Source organism: Gadus morhua, chromosome 8 (genome assembly GCF_902167405.1).
Source record: "Gadus morhua chromosome 8, gadMor3.0, whole genome shotgun sequence".
Taxonomy (NCBI): Eukaryota; Metazoa; Chordata; class Actinopteri; order Gadiformes; family Gadidae; genus Gadus; species Gadus morhua.
In genome coordinates this window covers 18,566,802-18,592,166 of record NC_044055.1, presented here as the reverse complement: position 1 = coordinate 18,592,166, position 25,365 = coordinate 18,566,802, and the positions used below count along the sequence as shown (strand labels likewise).

Below are 25,365 nucleotides of genomic sequence, written 5' to 3'. Positions count from 1 at the left end.
GAGTAGTTTTCCATTTTTTTCCAAGGCTAATTACACCATGTGTTTGTTCCCTTGCCAACCAAGTGAGTCAGAGGTCTGCAAAAATGTGCAACCTCTGAGGCCTTATATTTACATGAAATGACCAATATTGAATACCAAACCAGGATATTTTTCACAGTGGCTGATTTGCGTCCTTCATGATGTAAGGGAACAGCGATGGCCGCTATGGTCAACATATGGGATCACATTATTAGGTGTGTCATAACTTTATTCCGGGTCAGGGTCGTGGTCGCTGGCTGGAGTTTATCAGATCTCTCTCTCGCACACACACACACACACACACACACACACACACACACACACACACACACACACACACACACACACACACACACACACACACACACACACACACACACACACACACACACACACACACACACACACACTTGAGGCTTTAAGCAATAAACATTATTTGATTATTGCTTACAAATAATGCATAAGCAAAATCAAACATGTTTTCCAAGTACTATGGGCAATCATAAAATACAATTATTTTGACCTCCTTTTACTAACAAAGGTGCTAATTTTTTTTAATAGCCTACAGTTGTCAGGTTGGCTATTTAAACGTCTTAGTAGGATTATAATTCAAGCAACCCTAAAGACCCCATCCTGTCCTCGCAACCGCTTTTCATTAATTTAACAACCCACGAGTTGTCTAAAATAATAGTGCCCATTGTAGTAGGCCACGTTGTATTGTTTGGTAAAATATCCATACGTGAAAGACAAATAGAAAAAATACAAAGGAAGGACATGATGCTAGTTAAGCTAGAAGCCCATTTAGCTCTGCCTCTGGCCCCATCCCCTCTCACCGTTCAATTTGGATTCAGTCTGGCCTCCGTTTGCCGCTTCAAGGTCGGCCCTACGTAAATTAAATTACACCTGCAGTGTTGCTGTGTTGGCACCGGGTCAAAAGGAAACTTGGGGAAATTGAATTTGTAGGGAATTCTTATACTTTGGTGTCACGTACATGGGGAGCTCAAACGCACGTGGTCGGGTGTGGATGAGGAGAAGCTGCAAAACAAACACTATAGCGCCATCCGTTGGATAATTGGGGCATGACAAATGATGGCGCTTACAGTGCACATTAACCAGTGGATGTTTCCTTTAGAAAATACATCGATATTTTACAATATCGTTCAGTGGTACATGTTTTTTTTTTTTTAACTCGTTTGTTATAATACTGCAACTGCCATGACAGTAGTTTAGACCTAGGCCTACTATATTATTTATAGGCTAAAGTGGACACACGCTCACGCACACCACACACGCACATTCTTGAATGTCTTGAAAATACAGATTTATTCTTATTCTTTTGTATTTATTAAATAATTTTGACATCAGCCTATGTATTCAATCATATTGATCTAATTTTCCAACACTTTAAGTACAGTCTCAATTAATTCGCAATGATCTATTTAATTAATCAAAACAACAGTGCTGATGTCAAATGTCACCGTCCCAGTCAGAGGGACGTGTCAACCTGTAGCATGCACCTGTCAGTCTCTAAAGTTTCCTCTCGCGCGAGTTGGTCGTTGCGCAGTGGAAGATCGCTGTCCGCCATCACTGCGACTAGCTAACGTTAGCTCCCAGATTGGACAGCGAGCGAGTGTCAACAACAGAGCAGAAAATACAGCCAGACCGTGTTCCTAAACGGGACGTCTAGGACATCCACACCACTTTCCATCACCTGGAAAATAATATCACTTGCCTTTCATGTTAACTTAGAAACGAGAGTCGTGCTAACCAATTATGTCCAGTCTCAAAGGCGGCACTAAGAGGGATACCAAGATGAGGATACGAGCTTTTCCTGTAAGTGACCGCCGGCAGCCGCGTCGCTCTGCCCCTCACTACGAGACTCGAAGGCCGGGGATGAGCGATCGCTGAGCTAGCTGGTGCTAACTGAGCTAGCTGCACGACTGTGAGATGGATCCTAGGCTTTTAAAGTTAAATCCACCGTCAGACAGTTGTATTTATTGTACCAAGTGGGGGAGGGTATCCGAGTGGCTATGCATTATAGTTGCCATGGGTTGGCGTCCAGGTTCCATAATGTCTGCGCCGTCTTAAGAATATGAGAGTAAAGGAGGCGAAGTGCTGGTGTGTCAGGATGGTTGAGTCGGAGGCTAACAGGCCCGTGTGCTAGCCCCCTCTGACTGTGGCTAGTACGTAGTGGTTTAGCATCAGAGGCTAGCTAATAGCCTTAGCGGCTAACTTTAGTTCGCTATCGTTCATGTTTGTGACCCACTGTTTATAACGGAGTGACATTATGAACAGTTTTGATTTTCGTCAACCTTGGTTGAAGCTTGTGTAACGTTGGTGGATCGTGTCTCGATCCAACGGAATTATGAATGTTTACGATACTTTGTTGTCTGCAATTGTCATTTGCTCCGTCTTGTTGGTGCGGTGAACTGGCTGGGTTAATAACGTTACCCTACAAGACACATAATTGTCCCCCTATCCAAGAACACGGTTTACTAAAGGTGTGATTGTAATAGTGGACGTGCGATCACTGTGGTTGTTGTGCCTCAGGACCGTTAGTTGCCAATGGAGTGAGAAATGCAGGCCTGCCTCAACGACCGATGCATCCTGAATTAAGATTTATGGGATGATCGAGTCGGGCTGGTTTCGTCCCTTTACCGGACATTAAAAGTGTCGGGCGTTAGTAAGTGGAGGAGGCCCAGAGTGGGGATGTCAAATCAAGATTATAATGTACCATCGATCGATTAAGCTGCATGCCTAGTGTTTTGTAGATGACGCTGTGTCCTTTGGATACTTGTTATTGTTTAACTGGATAAGGTTCCATGGCATTTCCGTTATCTAATTGACTATCTGAGTTTATTGTAAGACACCATGGCTCTGAAATATCTGTCTGTCTACTTCTTGGCAAGGTTATGATTAAAATATATCACCCCCCCCACACACACACACACACACACATCCCTCAAAACACAATGCATTGTAATTAATTATTACATTGGGCTATACCAAAATGTCATACCTAGTGTGGCATAATGCAACTTTCTCTTTTCCATCATCTCAAACCTGTAGGTAAATTCAGGTGGGGCAGTTGTCTGTTTTACATGCAGGCTATAAAAGCTCTGCTCTCTTACCTATCTGTAATCAAAGAATTGTCTGCTAGTTTAATATGTGAACTATTATGTTATACTGTATTATATATATTTGATTCTAGGATTGTCACATGCAAACATATATATAATATATATAATGTTCCCAAAGCGTGTGTTTCTAGTAGCCTCGGCTTATTACTGTCACAATATCGTCTCTGACAGGTAGCCTATCATCACACAACATGAATAAGTATTATTTCCCCCTACTTGATCTCAAACATAAGAAAACTAGCCATCAGCTAGAAGATATGTATATTATTTGAAATAATTGAGTGTTTATGTCAATTTCTTTTTAATTGTTCTGACCTACACATCGGTTGATATACCTGCTAAAATAATAATGAAATAATTAACATAATTGCGCAAAAAATATTAACCATAAATTGTTGTGTTTTTTCTAAAAATCCTTTGAATAACAATGAACAATAATATTGACAAAACAGTAAATAAAGAAAATCAAATGCAATAGCACTATTGGTAATATTGGTCCCTACTTAAAATTGTGACAAATAGGTGTAATTGCAATAAGTACTACCATCTTATTCTTTTCAGATGACAATGGATGAAAAGTACGTAAACAACATCTGGGACCTTCTCAAGAATGCCATCCAGGAGATTCAGAGGAAGAACAACAGTGGGCTGAGCTTTGAGGAGCTGTACAGGAATGCCTACACCATGGTGCTCCACAAGCACGGGGAGAAGCTCTACACAGGCTTGCGAGAGGTCGTCACGGAACACCTCATCAATAAAGTAAGGAGCTGCGCTTGACAAACTAACGTTTCAACATTTGTTTCCAAAATAGCAACATGAGTAGACCCCAAAGGCGTTTAAAAGCTATTTTGAAGTCATGCTTACTATGAAGTCTGAGCTCCTAAATTGTTTTCTACAGTTTGCATAACTGATGTGGGATGCTACTTTTCTGACCTTTTACTTCAGGTACGAGAAGATGTCCTGAACTCCCTCAACAATAACTTTCTGCAAACACTGAACCAAGCATGGAACGACCATCAGACCGCCATGGTCATGATCAGAGACATCCTTATGTATATGGTAAGCGTTTGACGCTTTGTCTGGTTTGTCAGACACACGTACATGATAATGTAGCTTCTGTCTTTTAAGAGGCAGTGATTTCTCGAGGTATTACATTAATGGGTTCAACTGAACCCTAGGAGTATTGCATGAATAATTTACAGAATAGAGGAGCCAGTCCATTGTGTCCTTTACTTCCCAGCACTACCTACATCCTTTAGCTGGACTTTGGCTGGAGGACCCTAGGGTGCTTTTCAAAGCCAGACAAAGGGCCTCTGTTAGCTTGTTGTGAATATGCTATTAGTTTTCTTAAGCAACCAGCCCAACTGATTTATTCTCGTAGGCCAGCCCCCCAAAGTGTTCATAGGGTTGTGTGTAAAAGGGGAGCCCCCTTTGGTTAGTTATAACTCTAGGCAACCTTTTTACTTTCCTAACAACACCTCCTTCGCTCCAATCATTGGCTGGGCAGTTGGCTTTGGGGCATTTAACTGGTGCAGAGCCAGAGCTCTCGATTACTTGTTGCAAGCTCTGTGTTAAGGCAGCACTCTCAAGGAGAGAGAGAGAGACACGCACACTTAACCACATGAAGAGGGTTTCTATTTTGCTGTAGTCCACCAGATGCACTCCTGGTGCAGTATCTCCAGTAAGAGACTGATCTAATTTTATCTTTTCCTTGGGATTGCTGGAACCACACAGCGTATTGTATGATGTGGTGTATTTATCACTTGTGATGGAAGCAGTTTCATTAGAAATTGCTGTTCCAAGCATATTATTAAAAGTGCTGCAATGGCATGCCCCATGGCACCTTTCTGTGCATACTTACTCCTGGGTAAAGCTTTGTGCTAAACATGCATGAATATAAATAGGTTGATTGTGGACATGCAGCTCTTTGACACAATCTGTTCCATTTTATTTTCTCCTCTCCACCTTCTCCCTCCTCTACTCTCTTTCTGTGGCAACCCAGGACCGGGTATACGTCCAGCAGAACAACGTAGAGAACGTGTACAACCTGGGCCTCATCATCTTCAGAGACCAGGTGGTGCGCTACGGCTGCATCCGAGACCACCTCCGACAGACCCTTCTGGACATGATCGCGCGCGAGAGGAAAGGGGAGGTGGTGGACAGGTAGGACGGGGTCAACCAAACTTGTAGCTTACGACTGGGTTGTTTGGTCGTCCAGCACAACTCTCACGCATAACTCTTTAATCGTAACCCACTGTACGTCGTAATGTTGCAGAGGAGCGATCCGGAATGCCTGTCAGATGCTGATGATCCTGGGCCTGGAAGGAAGGTCGGTCTACGAGGAGGACTTTGAGGGTCCCTTCTTGGATATGTCCGCTGAATTCTTCCAAGTGAGTTGATCCTGTCTTGTTTGTTGTCAACGCGGGCAAGCCTCTCCTGGTGCCTAACGTTAGTCATCATTCCCCTCGTCTGCACCAGATGGAGAGCCAGAAGTTCCTGGCGGAGAACAGTGCCAGTGTGTACATCAAGAAGGTGGAGGCGCGCATCAACGAGGAGATTGAGCGAGTCATGCACTGCCTGGACAAGACGACAGAGGAGCCCATCGTAAAGGTGGTGGAGCGGGAGCTCATCTCCAAACACATGAAGACCATCGTGGAGATGGAGAACTCCGGCCTGGTTCATATGCTGAAGAACGGCAAGACCGAAGGTAACTGAAAATCAAACGCGTCCCAGCGTCACCTTGTAGTGTCTTTACATTGATGTTGTTGGTACATTTTATGGCCTGTTTACCAACGGTTTTGCTTTTGACTCTCATCGTCCAGACCTGGGTTGCATGTACAAACTATTTAGCCGCGTTCCTAACGGCCTGAAGACCATGTGCGAGTGTATGAGTTCCTACCTCCGAGAGCAGGGCAAGGCTCTGGTGTCCGAGGAGGGAGAGGGAAAGAACCCAGTGGACTACATTCAGGTAGGCCTGTCTTAAAGAGCACAAAGGAAATGACATCTAACTTAGACAACTTACTCATATTAGAGCTGGATGATTTACAGATGTTACTGTACTGTGCTATTTTAAATTCTCACAGGGCCTCCTTGACTTAAAGACACGATTTGACCGCTTCCTTCTGGAGTCTTTCAACAACGACAGACTCTTCAAGCAGACCATTGCGGGAGACTTTGAGTATTTCCTCAACCTAAACTCCCGCTCGCCTGAGTACCTGTCGCTCTTCATTGACGATAAGCTGAAGAAGGGAGTCAAAGGGGTATGGGACATATTTTCATCTGAAAATATATAAACAATCCACATTTGAATGACAGTTGGCTTGTTCTGTATGGGGGGGAAAAAAAGAGCTAATTACTCATTCTAAATGATAGCTGGACACTGCAGTGTGTTTGTACAGAGCAAAATACAGTTAAATATTTCATGTTTATTGTTCATTTTGTTTCCCCCAGCTTACGGAGCAGGAGGTGGAGTCCATCCTGGACAAGGCCATGGTGCTGTTCAGGTTCATGCAGGAGAAGGACGTGTTCGAGAGGTACTACAAGCAGCACCTGGCCCGCCGGCTGCTCACCAACAAGAGCGTCTCGGACGACTCGGAGAAGAACATGATCTCAAAGCTCAAGGTAAAGAGCAAAGGTTTTTTCTGTGTGTCTGTTCGATGCGTCTATGTTGTGATTGGTCGGTTGGAGTCTAAAGTGTCCCTTCATATTCTATTTGCAGACGGAATGTGGCTGTCAGTTCACCTCCAAACTGGAAGGGATGTTCAGAGACATGAGCATCTCGAACACCACTATGGATGAGTTCAGGCAACACTTGCAGTCCACCGGGGTAATGACAATGCTTAGCGCTTCATGCTCTAAGCTTCATGCTTGTGTAGAGACAACAGTTGATGCAGTTGACCTAACAATGGCTTCATACAGCTTGTTTATTTAAAGGGGAGGCCAAACTGGGGGCTCACACCTGTTTTGTGACAAAGTGGGATTTGGCCGGTTCTAGTGGCAAGCCAAGGCTTTGTGTGATTCTGTGGATTTCTAACTCTACTTCTCTCCTCCTTTTGGTCTCAGGTGTCTCTCGGTGGTGTCGACCTCACAGTCAGAGTCCTCACTACAGGCTACTGGCCCACGCAGTCAGCCACACCCAAGTGCACTATCCCTCCCTCCCCCAGACACGCCTTCGAGGTCTTCAGAAGGTAGGGCTGCTCAGTTGGTCAAAGACATTTGTGTGTTGACTGTCCTCAGTGCCGGTAGTGAGCCTGTCTGCTGGGGCTGTATGTTGCAGGTTTTACCTGGCCAAGCACAGCGGTCGGCAGCTCACACTCCAGCACCACATGGGTTCAGCGGACCTCAACGCCACCTTCTATGGAGCTATCAAGAAGGTATCGACCTAAATAAAGATTATGGGTTTCTCTTTAGCATCGACATAATCAAGACTCATATGGCGCAGCATGATGCAAAGCCATCTAGATAATGTGCCCAACAAGCCTGACACAAGTCGGGTTCTTCCCTTCCCGTACTTCCATTAATTAGGGGGTGTTCGTTGGATGGTTGGATCTGACATGGAGGGATGCCTTTGCAGGTCCATCTGAAATCCTCTGGCCTTTGCCACCTGTCTGATCATTCATGCACTATTATCATTATTACTATGTTTTAATGTCCTCTGACATTGACTTCTTCTGCAGGAGGATGGGTCTGAAGTAGGCGTGGGCGGGGCCCAGGTGACGGGCTCCAACACACGCAAGCACATACTTCAGGTGTCCACCTTCCAGATGACCATCCTAATGCTGTTCAACAACAGAGACAAGTCCACCTTTGAGGTACGGCCCCGCACAGCCTCCCTCCAGCTCCCCTTTAACATGGATTAAGGCCATGCAGGGATTTGTTTATGCATATTTGTGCATGTATTTTATAGGGTTGAGGTCATTTTTTATTTTATAGATTATTATTATTTTAATTGGATTACATTAGACGTAAAGTCAAACCATTTTGGACATGCAGTGTCTACTGTATGACATATGCAAGACAACAAGACTCAAAAAACATTTAAAAACTAACGGATTGATAAAACCTTACGAAAAGTTCATCATCTGAGTATACGTTTTCATGTAAGGCTCTTGAACGAACAAAGTGTAGTTTATATCTGTTCAGGTTTCTGTGACATGTCTGTAAGCCGCTCTCCCTCCTCCTGCCCCTCAACAGGAGATCCAGCAGGAGACGGACATCCCTGAGAGGGAGCTGGTGCGGGCTCTGCAGTCGCTGGCCTGCGGGAAGCCCACCCAGAGGGTGCTCACCAAGGAGCCCAAGTCCAAGGAGATCGAGAACGGCCACATGTTTACAGTCAACGATCAGTTCACCTCCAAACTACACAGAGTTAAAATACAAACAGGTGGGTGCAGCGCTGCGGTCCGGCCACTAGGGACAGCCCTTCCCGACCCTCTGGAATCCTGTCTACCTGAAGGATGTCTGGTGGCGTCCGTTGGGACGGACAGAGAGGCGGATATGAGCGATTCAGCAGCAGCACCCCAGAATTGGATGGACAATATGCATATTTCTGTGGATAGAAAACTTCTCTAAAGCACATTCTGTCCTGTAGAAGCTACTTTTTAGACAGTCGCTATCTAGGCTAATTGTTCCGACTGCAGCAGTATAGAGAAGTCTCATGTTCATGTCTCAAGACTTAACCTTGATTTAACCCACTTTCCTTCATCCGCTGGGAACCACACGGTTACTCTATTTCCCCCTGGTTGGGGAATCTCAGTGAAACACTGTTTCAAAGCTTCCCTAATGCCCGCCACCCGTCTCCTCCGGTTTCCTCCCGCCAGTGGCTGCTAAGCAAGGCGAGTCGGACCCCGAGAGGAAAGAGACCCGACAGAAGGTGGACGACGACCGCAAGCACGAGATCGAGGCAGCCATTGTTCGCATCATGAAATCCAGGAAGAAGATGCAGCACAACGTCCTGGTGGCCGAGGTAAACGCACACAGACACGCACACACATTCTCATTGTAGGTTTTAATATCCTCAACCACAAATGTATAATGTAGAATAACTTTGTGTAAGAGAAAAACCAGCATCATAAAATGTTTCCTGATTTTCTACTGATCCTGGTCCTTTACCTGTGTATCCAAGTTGTGAGCTGGTAGAAATATAACTTAATCGATGGTAGAATGGCTAATGCCTATGTTTGGTTTGTCTGGAGGATTATTTGCCCAAACTCACAGGGAAGGGGAATTTAAGAAATGGACCATTATCTGAATAAAGTGTTTACCAAGCTGTACCGAGCTGAAGGCACCACACACAAACCCACCAGTGATTATTTTACACAGTGCTCATTACAACCGGGTGACCGATCCAGAACCGTTGTTTGAAAGGTAGTCATCAATGAGGCTCGATAGAGGAATGAACAGTTTCTTTTGGTTTGTCTTTCCTCGTGGACAGGTGACCCAGCAGCTGCGATCCCGCTTCCTCCCCAGCCCCGTGGTCATCAAGAAGCGTATAGAAGGACTAATAGAAAGAGAATACCTGGCACGGACGCCGGAGGACCGCAAAGTCTACACCTACGTTGCATAGAAGGAGCCGAGTGGTTCAGAGACTGGAGATGGATGGAGGGGTGGGGTTGGGGGGGGGGAGGAGATGCAAAGTTTTTTGTTTTTGTTTTTGTTATTTTTTTCCTTTTGGACTGTTGTTTCGCATGGACTGGAGTTTTTTTTTCTTTTAAAGATAAATACCGGGAAGCTGAGTCAACATCTCCTACAAACACATACCCATCAACAACAACAACAACGACCATGGAAGCAGATAGAAAAGGGGATGGAATAAAATTCAACGCAGAAAATAATCCATGACGTGTGGTAGATTATTTAAAATGGAGGCCCACTTGTTCTTAACTTTGTTCCTCTGTTGGTTTTAACATGGATGGATGCAGCTTCAAGCTTTTCACTGTTTTACCCTCGTAGAGATCCACCTTGCAAAGAATCCCTTGGGAAAAATGTGAATGCACCACATTTTTTTTGTTTTGTTTGTTTTTTGTTTTCAATACTGTCAAAAAAAGAGAAAATTATTAAAAACAGTTAATGTGGATTCGTACAAAAGGAAATAAAAATGCTGAGTATTGATACTCTGAGGTTTTCAACCAATTCAGACAGATATTTTTGTCTCTAGATCCGTAATCCCCAGTGCTGCACTAGTGCCAATTATTGTGCACAGCTAAAGTTATGCAACTGTGTGCCCATTTCAAGGGGTTGCGTGGAAATTTGAAGAATGGTTATTCTAACGGCTTGTTGTGACGTGCCACACTGATTCATTTATTTATTTTTTACAAACAAAAGGTTTGAAATTCTGTTATTCTGGTTTGAACAAAATATGCATCAGGTAAAGTAAACATTGTACGTCTTTTTTGTGTAAATTTGAAGTTAATATCAGTTATTCCAACTTTACCCTTGGGATAGGGACATTTGTTACAGACACAGGTCTATTTTTTGGGTTGCAGTGCTGCCATTTGTTGCGTGCATAAATTGATCTTGTTGCTTACTGCTCCAGCATGTTTCCATGACGACTTGATGGCCAACCATATGTCACCTATTATGCCTTCTGCGTGCTCTGTAGTGTGCGTCATAAGCGACACCACTGCTTAAGGTAGCATCGAGATCTAGGAGTGATGTTGTGAAAGTGATAGCGTCATGGCAATATTTTATCCATTTGTTATGCAATCCAGTTTTGGCCAATGCACTATTCCAAAGGTCCCTATGGTATCATTTGGTAATTGAATCGGAGCACAGAGGACAGTGACAACAAACAAGAGCAAGACATTTAATCTGAAGGTTTTTCTGTTCAACCGAGCGAACAACCTTCAAGTAATTTATTATTGAGATGACACAAAGGGCATTTGTTGATCTTAATGTAATAACTGTTGGGTGGGTCTATACGAGCTGCTGGGCCTCCAGCGCCCGCCTGGGTTCTGTGGGGCTGCCCGGCTGGGGGTCCGCGGGCTTGGGCTGTGGCTTGGTTTTCTGGGCCAGGGTGTCCAGCTGAGCTAGGAATTTCTGGACGTCTTTGGTAGAACTGTATGTCCAAGCCATAGGCAGATGGGTCGGGACAACCTTACGATCTGGAAATCAAAAGAATTGTCAGAATGTCATGGTTGTCCCAAAAGCTTTAGAAATGTATACACTAGTGTATTCACCCATTTAAGAAAATAAGCACTAAGCAAATATGCACTAAATTCATCCTATGTGAAAAATGTCGGTGTTGCAGAAGTACAGGACAGTGACAATTCAATGTAAAAAGTAACACAAATCTTCTAAATGAAATATATATTTACTCAATATGAGTGGTAGAAAGGCAAACTTAACCTGTATATGTCAGATATGCATGGACAGTTGAGGTCCACCTTGACTAATTTGCATTGCATACTATTGACAGTGTCTTAAATGTCCAGTGACAATCCGTGCACTAGGGGCGGCGAACAGGTCGTATTCTCTTGATATATATTGCCCACCTTGGTAGAAGCTGCCGCTGGGTGTGGCAGCAGCTGCCCCGGAAAGAGCCAGCCACACCACAGTGTCTGCTCCTTGGACCGCAGTACGCAGACGCTCCCCCATCATCTGGCGGAACTGGGGCATCGACCCAGACACGGCTTGGAGTGAGCAATCATATGGAACAGGAAGCCAGACATTGCCGTCACTACTCAGTGTGTGTGTGTGTTTGTGTGAGAGAGGGTTCGAGAGTGAATATAATGGTCAGTAAAACAACATGAAGGTAGGAATCAAACTTATATGAAAGTAAGGTGGCTCGGGATGTCCATTCAGTATTTATGGTAATGATATATACTATTTATATAATCGTTTTCCTTCTATACAAATACAAGACCAGTATGTGTGCCATTTTGTGGCTTCTTTTACCCAAAGTGTCTTGTATGTATGAGGTTGCATACACTTGGATTCACAATGAAAGTGAATCCTGAATAGAATCTCAAGCAGTGAACACAGCCGCCATCCACATGAAAGGAGAGTTTAAATGAAAGCTGAAGCAGATACCACAGACAACACACTCTCAAACACACACACACACAGCAACACATGGGTGCAGAGACAAAGATGCAAAGGATCCCATTATCTTGGTAGACACAAGACACATCCACAAGTACCAACGCACACAGTCACTCACAGAACGGCATATGTGCTCTTGCACACACTAATTTAAAAAAGGCTAACTATACGTAAGGACTCATGGTGTTTTGTGTGTATGCGCAGGCTTGTCTTTCTCTGTCTGTCTGTCTGTCTGTCTGTCTGTCTGTCTGTCTGCCTGCCTGCCTGCCTGTCTGTCTGTCTGTCTGTCTGTCTGTCTGTCTGTCTGTCTGTCTGTCTGTCTGTCTGTCTGTGTGCGTGCGTGCGTGCGTGCGTGCGTGCGTGCGTGCGTGCGTGTGTGTGTGCAGAGGAGGTCCTCACCTGGTGTGTCAGCCCACCCAGGGTGCATCACAGAGAAGTGGATGACGAGGTTGGTTTTGGCCCAGTGTTCTGTGAGCACCACCTGCTGTCTCTGTGAGGAACAACATGTTGTGACCATAGCATTGATCCATAGACACTCGTGCATGGAGCTCAGCTCCTTGCACTTTTTTTTTGTTCAATTGTTGAGGTCTAGTGAAAATACCCAGAAGATAGTTTCAGAAAGGGTTAAGGGCTAACCCTAAATGAATCACTTTGGGCTCTGGCAACTTGTGATGGCATTATTGATGAGGTATATAACTTCATATGAAAGGATAAGTTCTGGACTAAATGATTCATTGAATCATCAATTACAGTTTACTCATGCAGAATATCACTGGAGCTGGTTGACATCACCCTCTATACCTTGTTCTGGGCGTAGACCCGGGCGCCCTTGAAGAAGTGCCCCCCCAGTGACTGGAGGTTATGGGGTCTGAGCCGCTGGACCAGCATGCCTCCCGAGGACACGGTGATCTGGCCACCAGAGGAGGAGCAGAGAGAGAAAGGACCCGCTGTGTTTGAGCTCACACACCAGCCACGGCACGGCGAACAAGACTCACATTATGGCGTCACGAAGCTGGAAGATAAGCTCTTTGTGCGCGTCTAAGTATGAGTGTTTGTGTGTGTACGTGTGTGTGTTTGTCTGTGTGTGTGTCTGTGTGTTTTTGTGTATGTGTGCTTGTGCATTTGTGTGTGTGTTTATGTACCACCCTAGGACCTCGGCTCTTCAGGAGGAGAGGGATGAGGCTCTGGGTGAGGATGTAAACTCCTGGGGGGGGGATTGGAGAGACGAGGATGAGGAGGATGGGGAGGGAAAACAATGGCCTCTCTAATAGAGATTCTGAAGCAGGCGCTTTGAATGCAAACACAGTGTGTCCAATCTATCGGATGCTTGACTAGAATCAAATAGAAGTCTACTTGGCTGAGCTAAATTTTCATATGTTTCATATTGAGAGATATACAACGATCCAATATCAAATCAAACGTGCCAAGGATATTAAAAACATCTGTCACTTAAATTGGGTAATAATCCCATGATAAATTTGTTCTGTAAAATCGGGATAGGTTACCAAGTTATAGGACTTTGTTATGATTCTGCATGGCTAGTGGTATATAACAGTATCAGTACATCCCTATGTTCTGCCCAATACAAGAGAGAGGAGAATATTCTTACCCAGAGTGTTGGTAGCAAAGTTCTTTTCAAGTCCATTGGAGTTCATCTCTCTCTTATTTACAATACAACCTGCGTTGTTGATCTGACAAAACAAAACAAAGATTGCATGAGTGAAAAATGTGAAATACAGATCATCCACGGCCTAGAGTTTGTAGGATTATAAAATGTTGGATTCTTACCAGCACATTTAAAGAGGGGTACTGCCTCTTGAAGTTCTCTGCAAACTCCCACACTTGGCTTGATTCCGACATGTCCAGTATGTGGACATGTACTTCCTGAACACATATGTAGTCAGCGCCAACTTTTGTATCCTTTTCTATACTAGTCCAAAGTTAATATTTGTGGTCCATATTTAATATACTAAGACATTTTGATTTCAATTTGAACACAAGAAATGTATATGCATGAGCATTGAACATCTTGCATATATGTAGACACATGCACGACATCTGTATGTCTTTAAGTTAATATTTCAGATTCTAAAAATGCTGAATCATCAGTTTTAACTACAAAGTGATAACCAAATAGACTTACTGGGTTGCCAGATTCCCTGATAATCTCTGCCCTAGCCACCTCAGCTTTATCCTTGTTCCTACACACCATGTGGATGGTCCCACCTGGCAACCAACAAAGGGTTGGACATGATCATATGTTGTATAGTTTAGTAAAAAATAACTTAAGGTATTTACAAGTACTTATTTATCATCATATGTCAAGGAACAGTCATTCCTTGAAGAAAAATATTTGTTGATGATTAAAGGTGTCATATTATACCACCAGGTGTGCGTGTGATTAGCCGATGCAAGCCGTTCTGAAATTCAACCTCTTCTGACATCACAAGTTGGCGTTTCCACCTAAATGAGCACCGTTTGCTACAGTCCACTTCGTAGGCTGCTAGCCTGATCTATCCACACATCTAGGTGGACACGCCCACTTGTGTCCAAGACCCACAATATAGAATGACTCCTCTCAAGTATGCATATCTCAGAATAGTTACAATACTGCAAAGTTAAAGTACCCCAGTATCAACCCCTGCTATATACCCCACACATTCCAAAGTGCCCCCCCGTCTCCCTGGGCGTACCTTTCTTTGCGATAGCCATGGCGGTCTCTTTACCGATGCCACTGTTAGCTCCAGTGATCATGAAGGACCTCCCCACAGCAGACACAACGAGGTCTTCCACTACAAAGCCTCTAGACGCCAACTGGTACCCATCTCTGAAAGGGATCAGGGAACAGGAAATATTTTACATTTTATTGACCTGTTGAAAGCCGACACAACAAAACCTGTGCGAGTCGTGAACTGTTTTTTGAAAATGGAAACTTGGAAGTCCTTTGAAATGTGTTTGCTATTGATTGTACAGGCGTAAATGACAAGGCACTTCAGCTGTGAATAGAGCTATTGTATTTTGAGGCAAAGGCACATGGTGTGTGTGTGTGTGTGTGTGTGTGTGTGTGTGTGTGTGTGTGTGTGTGTGTGTGTGTGTGTGTGTGTGTGTGTGTGTGTGTGTGTGTGTGTGTGTGTGTGTGTGGGTGGGTGGGTGAGTGAGTGAGTGTGTGTGTGTGTGTGTGTGTGGGTTTGTGTGGAAGTGAGTATGTAAGGATGATTCTCTTTTTAAAATGTGGAGAATAGGAAAGTTTTCTTTATGTTCAAATAGCAATTGGTACTAACAGTATAAGTACATTTCCTTTATCTTATGGTGCATGTTAATGAACAATTGGTGCTTAAAGTATCAGAGGATTTGAAATAATATTTAGGTTCATATTATACATAAATTAGTTCTAACAATATCAGTTATTTTATCCTAAGGTTCATATTAAATAATAACTGGTGCAAATACAAGTAAAACTCAACACTCAACTCAGCACCAACAACACCGCCTCTGATTTCCTCCGAATGCCTGAAACTATCTATTCAAGCAATAAAAAAGCAGCTATACTTACAATACATCATTGGGAGGTTAGAACATGGACTGACCTTGTATACTCCTTTATTCCTTTTAAAAACCACATGAGATTTCTGTACAGAGACATTGCTTGTCATCAGTGAACGCCCAGAAAAATGTGGCTTTGACAGTAAGTGAGTGAGAAGGATGGAGAGAGAGGTCAGTCGTCAGTGGAACTCAGAAAACAGATCAACCCCTCAGGCCAATGAATATCGTAAATGCTGTGGTGGACCTTAGGAACGAGCTGCTCTCTGGCGACTCCAACCGGAATAACCAGGTTATGCAGTCTACCTGTGGCGTTTAAATAGATTTAAAATGTTAATGTAAAATGTAAAATTGCATTATGTTCCGAACATAATTCAATCAATTGTTTTTATGTTGTAAACGTGCAGAAGTTCCATGGCGGTACCTATTTGCAATTTAAAATACATTGTTGCCACCCTCATTGAGACTCGACCTGTAACCAATCCAGCAGTTCAGCTGACATGACGTGGACGTGGATTTCTCGGAGAGAAGAGCTTTCAAAATCCAAGGGTCCGAACGTATGAACGTACAGTGGGTGGAACTTTTCTCCGTTGTCAACCAATCAGTGGTTGTTTCTTGCTCCTTTAGAGATGCACCCACTAGACGTTCGAAGCAGTCATTGGTTTGAACCGGAGCGAGATGCCGCCCACTGTACGTGCGGACCCTTGGATCGTCTCTCCTAACCCTATCGCAGGTACGAGGGAGTAGTTAGGCGAATTGCCCACTTGAGTGGACGCAGCGCAAGAACTATGCATTTCACGAGACAAGTTGACCCTTAGTAAGGGTATAATTGTTACTGCTACAATTTTTTTTTAACATTTCTTTGTACATTTTATATCACCAATTCAAACGTCAAAATGGTAAGTGTACCCGTCGTTCTACGTTTGTTTGTTTGTGGGACTTTCGACGACGGTGGTGTCCAGGGCAGTTCACCTGTCGCTGACAGATACTATGTCTGCTGCGGAAAGGGAGATTTCGATCAGCGATCAAACACTTGACACGCTTTTATTCCCACTAACCCAACTCGGGATCGGCTACCTATAGCGACACATTTCAAACATTACGTGTAACATTACTGCACGAATATCTAGCGCGATAGTTTTTTATTTCCTCAAGCTTTGTGAAACAGGTTGGGTCGCTCTACCAGAGCCCGCCCCCCGGTAGCTGAGCGCAGGTAGCCTACTCTGCCTCCATGAATGAAACCCGATCTTGGTCCAGAGAAACTAGACATAAAGGCTGCTCTGGGTCGGTGGTGACCTCCATAGGCGTTGTATTTGACATATAGGACCAACCATATTATTTGTAACATCTGGCAGCGTTGTTGTCTTTATTTATTGGGAGAGAGGGTATGGACGTTAAGTCAAATCTATAGTGCCGAGGACTATGCTTGAGGAGTTCGCTCGTTCACTTATCTTTGTGAAGTCAACAATGAAAGGAAGAACAAAGGAAACTGCAGAAGTCCGGTTGTCAACTTAGAGTCGCACCAAAAGGTTTATTCTGAGCTCCATAACCATAACAAAGCGAGGAAACAAGCGTCCAAAACATCCTACCATCATTTGGAAGGCCTCTTGAAAGAGGATCTCATGACAAAATATAGGTTAACACCAAAAGACTAAGACTGTTTTTCTTTTTTGTCAAATTGTTTGTCAATTTTGACGCAGTTGCTGCGGAGCCACTAAGTTACATTGTGTCATTATTTTCTTGATGCGTGACTCTCAACAGGGGTATTTTTGCCCTCGAGGGATCCCAGGGGGCAGGCCCAGGATTACTAAGAGCGAAACTTCAGAAATATGGAAATATAACAGCAATGGCAGGAATTGTCGGTTTCTTTTTGTAAAAAAAAAAAAAAGATCCAAAGATGTATCCATCTCCAAAATGATGGTATAACATCAGCAAGACCTTTTTAATTCAGTTACATTCTGAAATTATTCTCTATAATGGATTATCATCTCAGGCGTGAGTCGATCTGTCTCTGTTTCTGTTGTCACCCATGCCATCCACTGTTGTTAGCCTAAACGAGAGAGAGTGTGGTTTCATCATAAATTCCCACATTTGGCTATACTTCAGATACCCTTGAATCATTAAATGGTACGGTATTTTAAAAAGATAGTTATTCACTGTTCTAAGGAGTAACATTTGCTTCAGAAAGATTAAGGGAGTACAGCAATCATAAATTCACAATCTATTATGAGAGGCCAATATTGATACTGATAATTTATGTTAGAACATCTGCCATTTACAAACATGAATGACTTTCCACATCCTAGCAGATTTCCCCTGATGTGTCTCTACCATGGCAAAGGGCCACCACACTGAGGCCCTCTACTGAGGGTGTCACCCACTAGGCACCCATCCCTCCCACACACACACAGCAGCACATAGATCTCTAATGTCATCGCCTTCTTCTTCTCGGCCGTTAGATGCACTTCCTGCTGCTCTTCAGTCGCCAGGGGAGGCTGCGTCTGCAGAAGTGGTTCACACCCACCCCGGAGCGGGAGAAGAAGAAGATCATCAGGGACATGACTGCCATGGTGCTGGCACGGAAACCCAAAACATGCAACTTCCTGCACTGGATGGACTTGAAGGTTGTTTACAAGAGGTGAGTATTTCCCCGATTAACACAGGGTCCAAAAATTAACTTGGAGAATGTGTGTTTGCCAACCGGAGGGAAAAGCAATCTGCCGGCCAGCTAATTGTTTTAGTATGTAATCATTGGCTTGTGGCAGAAGGACATTTTCGGACCTTGTGTAATGTTCCTTCAGTAGCTTACGCCGTTGACAAAGTGTTCTCTTACTGATGGCTGTTTGCATTAACTCTACTCATTGTCACTTTTTTTCACCTCAGGTATGCCAGCTTGTTCTTCTGTCTGGCCATAGACGACCAAGAGAACGAGCTGCTGGCTCTGGAGATACTGCATCGCTATGTGGAACTACTGGACAAATACTTTGGCAATGTACTTCATTATAATATGCATTTTTTGGCAATGCCCTTTATCATAATGTTGTTCACTTGTAAAATTTCATCTGAATAGCTTTAAAGTTTTTATTTTTTATAAATTCAAGATGGAAAGATAAGCAAATTATTTGAATGTTAATGATTTCCCAAGGTAGTGACTTCCGTGGTTATTTTGGGCCATGTTTGTGGTCAGACAGTGGACTGACTTGCGATGACGTAACCAGAGGGGGGTGGTGCCTTCTTGCAGGTGTGCGAGTTGGACATCATCTTTAACTTTGAGAAGGCCTACTTCATCCTGGATGAGTTCCTGATTGGAGGGGAGGTACAGGAGACCTCCAAGCAGACGGTGGCTCGTTGTATTGAGGCTTCGGACATGCTACAGGAGGTGAAGCACACACACACACTGGCACACATGCTTATTTTATGACACACACTTTCACACGCACACAGATACAAGGAACTCATTTTGTTTGGCTCTGCATCTGGGATTTTGTAGCAATTAACTGCAATATGTAATTTTCTTGGATTTCTGTGGTATCTAGCAGGAACTAGGGTTGTCACGCTACTTGACTTTTAATTTAAGGCAGTGTAGTATACAGTGTAACTATCACAGTACCAAGCTGTGTTATTATTTCGGACAGTTATTCTTGTGATTAACATTCACATGAATACTTACAATAATACATTCTGGACACAGACAATTGTTGTGGAACAAGGATGATGTCATTGTAGGTATATTGTACTGTACTGTTGAACTAACGTGCAACCCTAGTAGGGCATTAGTGGTATTGACGGAAGTATATTAACTGATTTTGTTAATTGTTTTGAAACATCAAAACACTTTAAATGGGTTCTTGGCGTGCCTCTCAATATGATTTTTTTATTAATCTTTGGATTTGATCAAACTTTTCTTCCCAATTCTGTATACTTTTGAGTTATGTTGTAAGTGTTTTTAATGTGTTATCAACACTTGCGTGTTGTTAAGTGTTGTTAATTTGAACAACTTCTGTGTGCTGTGTGCTAGTGTTTCTTCTAATAGTGAACAGTGGTTATTTGGAAGGTCCAAATTAGCTGGTGTTTCTATCTCTCTCTCTCTCTCTCTCTCTCTTTCTCTCTTTCTCTCGACCGCTGCCAACATAGTTGCGAGCGAGAGACTGAGCAGCCTACGAAACTCATGCCGTAGGTTGAGGCTCTGACTGGTATTCACTTCTCGCTTGGTCGCTCCTTGCTGTATAGCTGAGTGTGTTACCCCTCCAACCCCGCCCCCCCACCCCACTAGACAAAGTGTGACTAACACAGAGTTCTGTCTCTCCATCTCGAAGTGCAGCCCTGCCATTCATGTTTGATTATTATGCCTTAGGATGACAACAGTGATTGGTATGATGTGGAGCTCTTTGGATGACCTTGAATATGGACAGCAAGGTTAGAGAAAGCTCTGCTTGTGTTAGTGACCGTGTGTGTCCAACTCTCTCTCTCTCCCTCCCTCTCTCTCTCTCTCTGCACTACATTAGCAGGTGATGGTTAGATGTGTGGCAATGGAATATCAATTAACATATTTAGAGTGTGGTTACTATGTGTTTTCATATCTATCCCCCCCCCCACACACACACACACACACACACACACATATTTATTTCCAGACCATGGAGGAGTACATGAGCAAGCCCGCCTTCTGACGTGTGGAGAGAGGGAAGACACTGGCAAAGGATCGTGGGTAGTGAAGTCCTGTAGAGGAAGAGACTGAAGCCGAGTAAAAGGAGACCATTAGTTACTTGTTTCACTCATGCATTGTTGTTACGAAAATATATATATATTGTAAGTGAATCCTGGTTTGTCTGTGTATTTTCATCCTCCAGTCTGAGGTATGAATTACTGAAATTGTGTTTTTTTTTTCTGTGTTAACATTAATTTGAGGCGATGATTGTAATCAGGGAACTGTACAATTGTAACATAAATTTGCTTTTTAGAATGAACTACTGTTGGTTTGAAATAGGCTACTTAATGATGTATTTACTATATTCCCATAAAAACAGATTAATTTCTCAAACACTATCAATCATCAAATCAATAATAACATGTGTCAGAACCTGATTATTAGGATGATATTTGCATTCAAACTGCTTTTGAAATTTTCTAATTTTATGTTTTTCTTTCTGGTTTGTATTTAATGATGTGCCTTACCTTAAATTACTTGTTATCCGAAAATGGCACGCTTTCAAATATTTTAACTCACACCGTGGATGCAATTAGCTGCTCATGTAGAGTTTTCAAGATAAAACACTTTAGTCTGTAGAATAATGAGATGTGTGTGTGTGTGTGTGTGTGTGTGTGTGTGTGTGTGTGTGTGTGTGTGTGTGTGTGTGTGTGTGTGTGTGTGTGTGTGTGTGTGTGTGTGTGTGTGTGTGTGGTCATTGTTTTTGCACTGTGCAATGTACAATTTATACAAATTTTTGGGAGCTTATTAAAACCAAAGTATTTTGTACCACTGCATATATTAATTTTTCTATTATGTTCTTCATGCTTACACAAGAGGGATAATATAAAATTTCTTAGAATCACTTTATGGTTGTGTACTGATCGTCGGGGGTATTGGTGTTTCAATTAATAAGACAAACAAGACGACAAGAGGAAAAATAATACCGCTGATGCTTTATTAATCTCTGACCACACATTATTTAACATGTACAAAATGGTTTAAAAATGAGCATATATAGCACAACAACTGGTAGGCCAACAATACAGAGCTTTGCAATATGAAAGGGTTGGAAGGCAGGCGACGGTCTGATTTGAGATTTGTAAATAATTTGAAATAATTATAACATCGAAACCACGAACCCTGAATATATAACGAGTCACAACACCACTCGCTCACAGCCCCGTATGCTCATAATATACCGGCTATATTTCATATAATAGAACTCTGTAATGTAAACTAGATCACGTCCACCAGACAGGTAATTTGTTTTTTTAAACAGTATAAACATATCATATTCATAATTTCGACCGATGCTAGCCTTATTATTTCATTTGTTCTCGTGCTAACTGTCGGGCTACATTCCTGCCATTTGTTTCCCGCGCGGTTTCTCCTCTTCGTTCACAGTTTGTGGGGCGGACGTCTTGTCCAGGGCCTCCTCCTCTGTACTCTGGTTCTCTGTGGGGCTGACGCTATCTTCTGGTTCGCCCTCCAATTCTCTTTTGGCAACTTTCTCAGTGTCCACTTGGTCTAGGTAGTCTTTCATGGCCTGCTCGTATAATTCGTACGGGAACGGTCCTTTGCGTTGCGCCTGCGTGTCCCGCTTGGAGATGGGGTTCGGGTACTCGGTGAGGATTTTGGCGGCCAGGTAAGTCGTCACCTCGTCTTCTACGTCGTCGTCGTCGTCATCGCCAATATCTGACCTTTCTCGTTTGAAAGGCATTTTGTTGAGCTCGGATAAGAATAAATTCTCCCGGCGCCCGGAGGGAGAGGAGACTTTAACTGGGGCCGGTGCTGAGTTAGCAACCGAGACGGATTGCGCAGGCACTTTATCCATGGATGAGATGGGCTTTGCTGGTCTCCGAATCACAGGATACTCGTTACTAATGGTCTCCACGCCGATAATGTCCAGGAAGTCTTCTCTGTCCATGTCCTCGGGGGGAGGTTTATTCTTCAGCGGCAGTCTGCGGCTGTAGTACCGGATCTTGGGTGTTTGGCCGGACCGGTACGGGGGGGACGCTTGGGGGTGGCGGTGCAGCTTTCTTATCTCCTCTGTGATCAGCATATCGATCAAGTCCTGAGGAGGCACGTGGAGCTTCAGCGAGAGCTGCAGCAGCTCTTTAACCGTCCGGGGGTCCAGGATGGAGGGTCGGATCAGCCTCTTCTGCTTCTGATCTCCGGTCTGATCTCTCTTCTGCGTCTGGTCGCTCATCTCCAGCACCTTCAACAGGTAGTAATCCACCAGCTTTGTGTCGTCATCGGAGTCCTCTTGGTTCTGGCTCGCCCGACGCTGCAGCTCCTCCCGTTCTAACTCATCCTGATCGGATCCGTCCGGCAGGCCTCGGTCGAACTCCTCGTGGCTCCGGTTCTCCACCTCCTCCGTCTCCTCCCGCTCCTCCATCGGTAGCCAGTCCTCCCCTCCGGCCACGTCCTCGTATGCCAGGTTCCTGGGGTTGAACATCTCCTCCTCCTCCTCCTCCTCCTCCTCGTTGTCCCCTCCGGCCAGCTCTCTTCTCTGGCCGGTGACCGTGGTGGGCATCCTCCCCAGCTCCTCGAAGATGGAGCGCAGGTTTGCGAGGCTCTGCGGCGTGTACTGCTCGTCCAGGTCCTCCGTGGCTCTCTTGTACGCGTCCCGGTTCTCCTCGTCCTCGAACATCAGCGGGTACTTCTTGTGGGGTCGGGGGAAGTTCCCGAACTCTGAAGGCGGACTCACGGGGCCGCCGGTGCCGGTGCCGGTGCCGGTTGCGACGCCGGTGCGATGTCTGTAGGCGCGGCGGTCGTTTCTGGGTTCGGCTGCCGCGGGTGCCGGCGCCGGGGCGGACTGGGCGCCCCTCCCGGCCTGATCCTGGAGGGTCTTCAGCAGGGCTTTCACCAGCTGCTCGGCGGACACATCCGGTCGGGGCGGGGGAACCTGAGGCTGCCCGTTAGCGGCGCCCTCGTCCTGGAGCGAGGCGAGCTGGAGTAGGACGCGGAACTTGTCCACCTCGTCGTAGTCCATGGGCTCGTCTCGGCCGCCGCCGCCGCCACCGGCGCCACCGCCGCCGCCGTTCCGCTGTTGCTTCAAGTTTTCAATGTATTCCAGGGCTTTCATCATGTCGGAGTTGGGCGGATAGGCAGCGGGGGGTGCTTCACCGCCGTCCCCGCCTCGGAAGCGGTGGTGGCGGGGGAGCGAGGCGCCCGGCCCGACCCAGGCGTGGAGGAGCAGGGCGAGCACTGCGGCCCCCCCCGCGGGACACTTCAGGTGGAGATGCAGCATTATAGGCGATTACCTGTAGAGAGGGGAGGACGGAGGAGACGGGGTTAAAGTGTGGTCATCACAACTTTGAATGAACGCAGTTGAAATGTTTTTTTTGGATTTTTTTTACGATTAACCTCAACATAAGAGAGGATAATGTTGTTTTAAAAGAAGAGAGGATCGCTTGGCTGTTGCGAAGTGATACGCTACGCACAGCCCAGGATGAGTCACACTTTGCGTTGTTATTGGCGATCTACCATCTCGATCCCATCCCCTTTTCTCTCAGACAATAACGGATAAAAAAAACATCCTTTTAAATCTCAAAAAATACATATTCGTTGACACTGTTTGGACAAAAAAATCACAAAGAAATGCTTTGACCATGTGAACAATAGAGTTAAACATTATTCGTTAAGCACGAATCGAGCACGAAATGTCCTGCGATCAGCGAACGCCGTCCTCCTACGATCGCTTACCCTAATCTACTAGACATCCATTGTGATTTTCAATGAATGAAGACAAAAACAACCCAACGTGTGAGCGTCTTACCTTTGGTAATAAAGCTTAAGCAGCAGTGAACGCGTGTGGCATCTCCCTCAGAGCGCGGATGTTCTGCTGTCTGTTCAGCACTTGGACAGCTCCCCCTGCGTTATATGAAGCAACACCTGACCACCGCGTCATCGCAGCACACACGCAATAGCCCGCCTGAGGAATCCATATCCATGATTCAGTCTAGATGATATGGAATACCAAGAAGCCCTCCCCGGTTATAAATAGCACCAGCCAAGTGGTTTGTTCCCCAGCATAGTCCTTCTCTTTACTTTCTAACGACAAGAAAGAACCCGTGTTCACCGTCGAGATGGATGTGATTGTTGTGGTTTTGGTATAAGATCATCTCTAATCATTTACAATAGCATTAACACGTATTGTATGGTTTACACAATGATACATCACAATCAACCATAAAAGCAAGAAAAAAGGCTTGTTGTGCAATGTTATGTTTTATTAACGTCCGTATAGAAAAAGCGCAGGGCATAGTTATTCTTGTCTGGTCTTTCTTGTCTGATTTTAGGACAGACATGTCACGGCAGATACAGAGTTAACCCCCCAGCGATGACTCACGCGCTACAACCACCACCTCGGCATTGCTGTCGCAGTTCACTGTTCTCTCTGCGGGGAGAGAGAGAGGAAGCGATGAACGCAGCGCACGGACCACCAGCACCGGGCGCGTCTCCAAGCACCCAAATAAGAACCCCCGTCATCAGATGTCAAAACGATTTCATCCAAAGTTATGGTGTAGGCTGTACAAAGTCAAAAGATTAAACAGGCCATCTGTGGAAAAGTTTGTCCCCATCCCACACTGGTGTGATGCTTGAGTGTGTTGAATGAGTTCTTTACACATGGGCAGGACCAGGTGACCCTAGCAGATGGCCTGCTGGGATGATGTCTCCACTGATTCCCCCCAAAAAGAAGGTGAGTCCCCCAAACATCCTGGGTTCTTCAATTATACTGAACGAAGACACGTACAGAAAGGCTGTTGTAATCTGACCGTAACCTGTCCTCCCTTTCCCTCAACATTCCATTGAGATCAGATGCCCCCCTCCTCTCTCTCTCTCTCTCTCTCTCTCTCTCTCTCTCTCTCTCTCTCTCTCTCTCTCTCTCTCTCTCTCTCTCTCTCTCTCTCTCTCTCCCCCTCCCTCCCTCCC

General features: G+C 44.7%; 4 protein-coding genes across 7 annotated transcripts; 2 read left to right on the top strand and 2 right to left on the bottom strand.

Moving 5' to 3' along the window:
- Positions 1-1,558: 1,558 nt before the first annotated feature.
- LOC115548985 (cullin-3) lies at positions 1,559-10,290 on the top strand. Of its 2 annotated transcripts, none has more exons than XM_030363946.1 (16): positions 1,559-1,851; positions 3,720-3,917; positions 4,104-4,217; positions 5,161-5,321; positions 5,434-5,548; positions 5,637-5,865; positions 5,981-6,126; positions 6,242-6,418; positions 6,609-6,779; positions 6,877-6,984; positions 7,221-7,345; positions 7,435-7,531; positions 7,835-7,969; positions 8,352-8,538; positions 8,975-9,120; positions 9,589-10,290. In XM_030363946.1, exons 1-16 carry the CDS (start codon positions 1,792-1,794, stop codon positions 9,718-9,720), a joined length of 2,301 nt encoding a protein of 766 aa, XP_030219806.1. In that variant the 5' UTR covers positions 1,559-1,791; the 3' UTR covers positions 9,721-10,290. The 2 variants fall into 2 exon arrangements, with proteins under 2 accessions (XP_030219806.1, XP_030219805.1); XM_030363945.1 differs by having other exon boundaries at positions 7,832-7,969.
- Positions 10,291-10,945: 655 nt separating this feature from the next.
- On the bottom strand, positions 10,946-15,947 carry LOC115548986 (dehydrogenase/reductase SDR family member 12). 2 transcript variants are annotated; one of them, XM_030363947.1, is made up of 10 exons: positions 15,785-15,947; positions 14,891-15,024; positions 14,341-14,423; positions 13,986-14,081; positions 13,807-13,888; positions 13,340-13,401; positions 12,999-13,106; positions 12,597-12,687; positions 11,648-11,785; positions 10,946-11,257 (listed from the first exon to the last, which is right to left on the bottom strand). In XM_030363947.1, the coding sequence occupies exons 1-10, from the start codon at positions 15,838-15,840 to the stop codon at positions 11,070-11,072; spliced, it is 1,038 nt and encodes a 345-aa protein (XP_030219807.1). In that variant the 5' UTR covers positions 15,841-15,947; the 3' UTR covers positions 10,946-11,069. The 2 variants fall into 2 exon arrangements, with proteins under 2 accessions (XP_030219807.1, XP_030219808.1); XM_030363948.1 differs by having other exon boundaries at positions 11,648-11,762.
- A 520-nt stretch (positions 15,948-16,467) lies between these two features.
- ap1s3b (adaptor related protein complex 1 subunit sigma 3b) lies at positions 16,468-21,221 on the top strand. Of its 2 annotated transcripts, XM_030364442.1 has the most exons (6): positions 16,468-16,636; positions 18,197-18,375; positions 18,621-18,729; positions 18,979-19,116; positions 20,092-20,153; positions 20,372-21,221. In XM_030364442.1, exons 1-5 carry the CDS (start codon positions 16,634-16,636, stop codon positions 20,131-20,133), a joined length of 471 nt encoding a protein of 156 aa, XP_030220302.1. In that variant the 5' UTR covers positions 16,468-16,633; the 3' UTR covers positions 20,134-20,153; positions 20,372-21,221. The 2 variants fall into 2 exon arrangements, with proteins under 2 accessions (XP_030220302.1, XP_030220303.1); XM_030364443.1 differs by lacking the exon at positions 20,092-20,153 and having other exon boundaries at positions 16,469-16,636.
- Positions 21,222-21,359: 138 nt separating this feature from the next.
- scg2b (secretogranin II b) lies at positions 21,360-24,489 on the bottom strand. Its single transcript, XM_030364820.1, has 2 exons — positions 24,209-24,489; positions 21,360-23,693 (listed from the first exon to the last, which is right to left on the bottom strand). The coding sequence occupies exon 2, from the start codon at positions 23,678-23,680 to the stop codon at positions 21,782-21,784; it is 1,899 nt and encodes a 632-aa protein (XP_030220680.1). The 5' UTR covers positions 23,681-23,693; positions 24,209-24,489; the 3' UTR covers positions 21,360-21,781.
- Between the last annotated feature and the right edge of the window lie 876 nt (positions 24,490-25,365).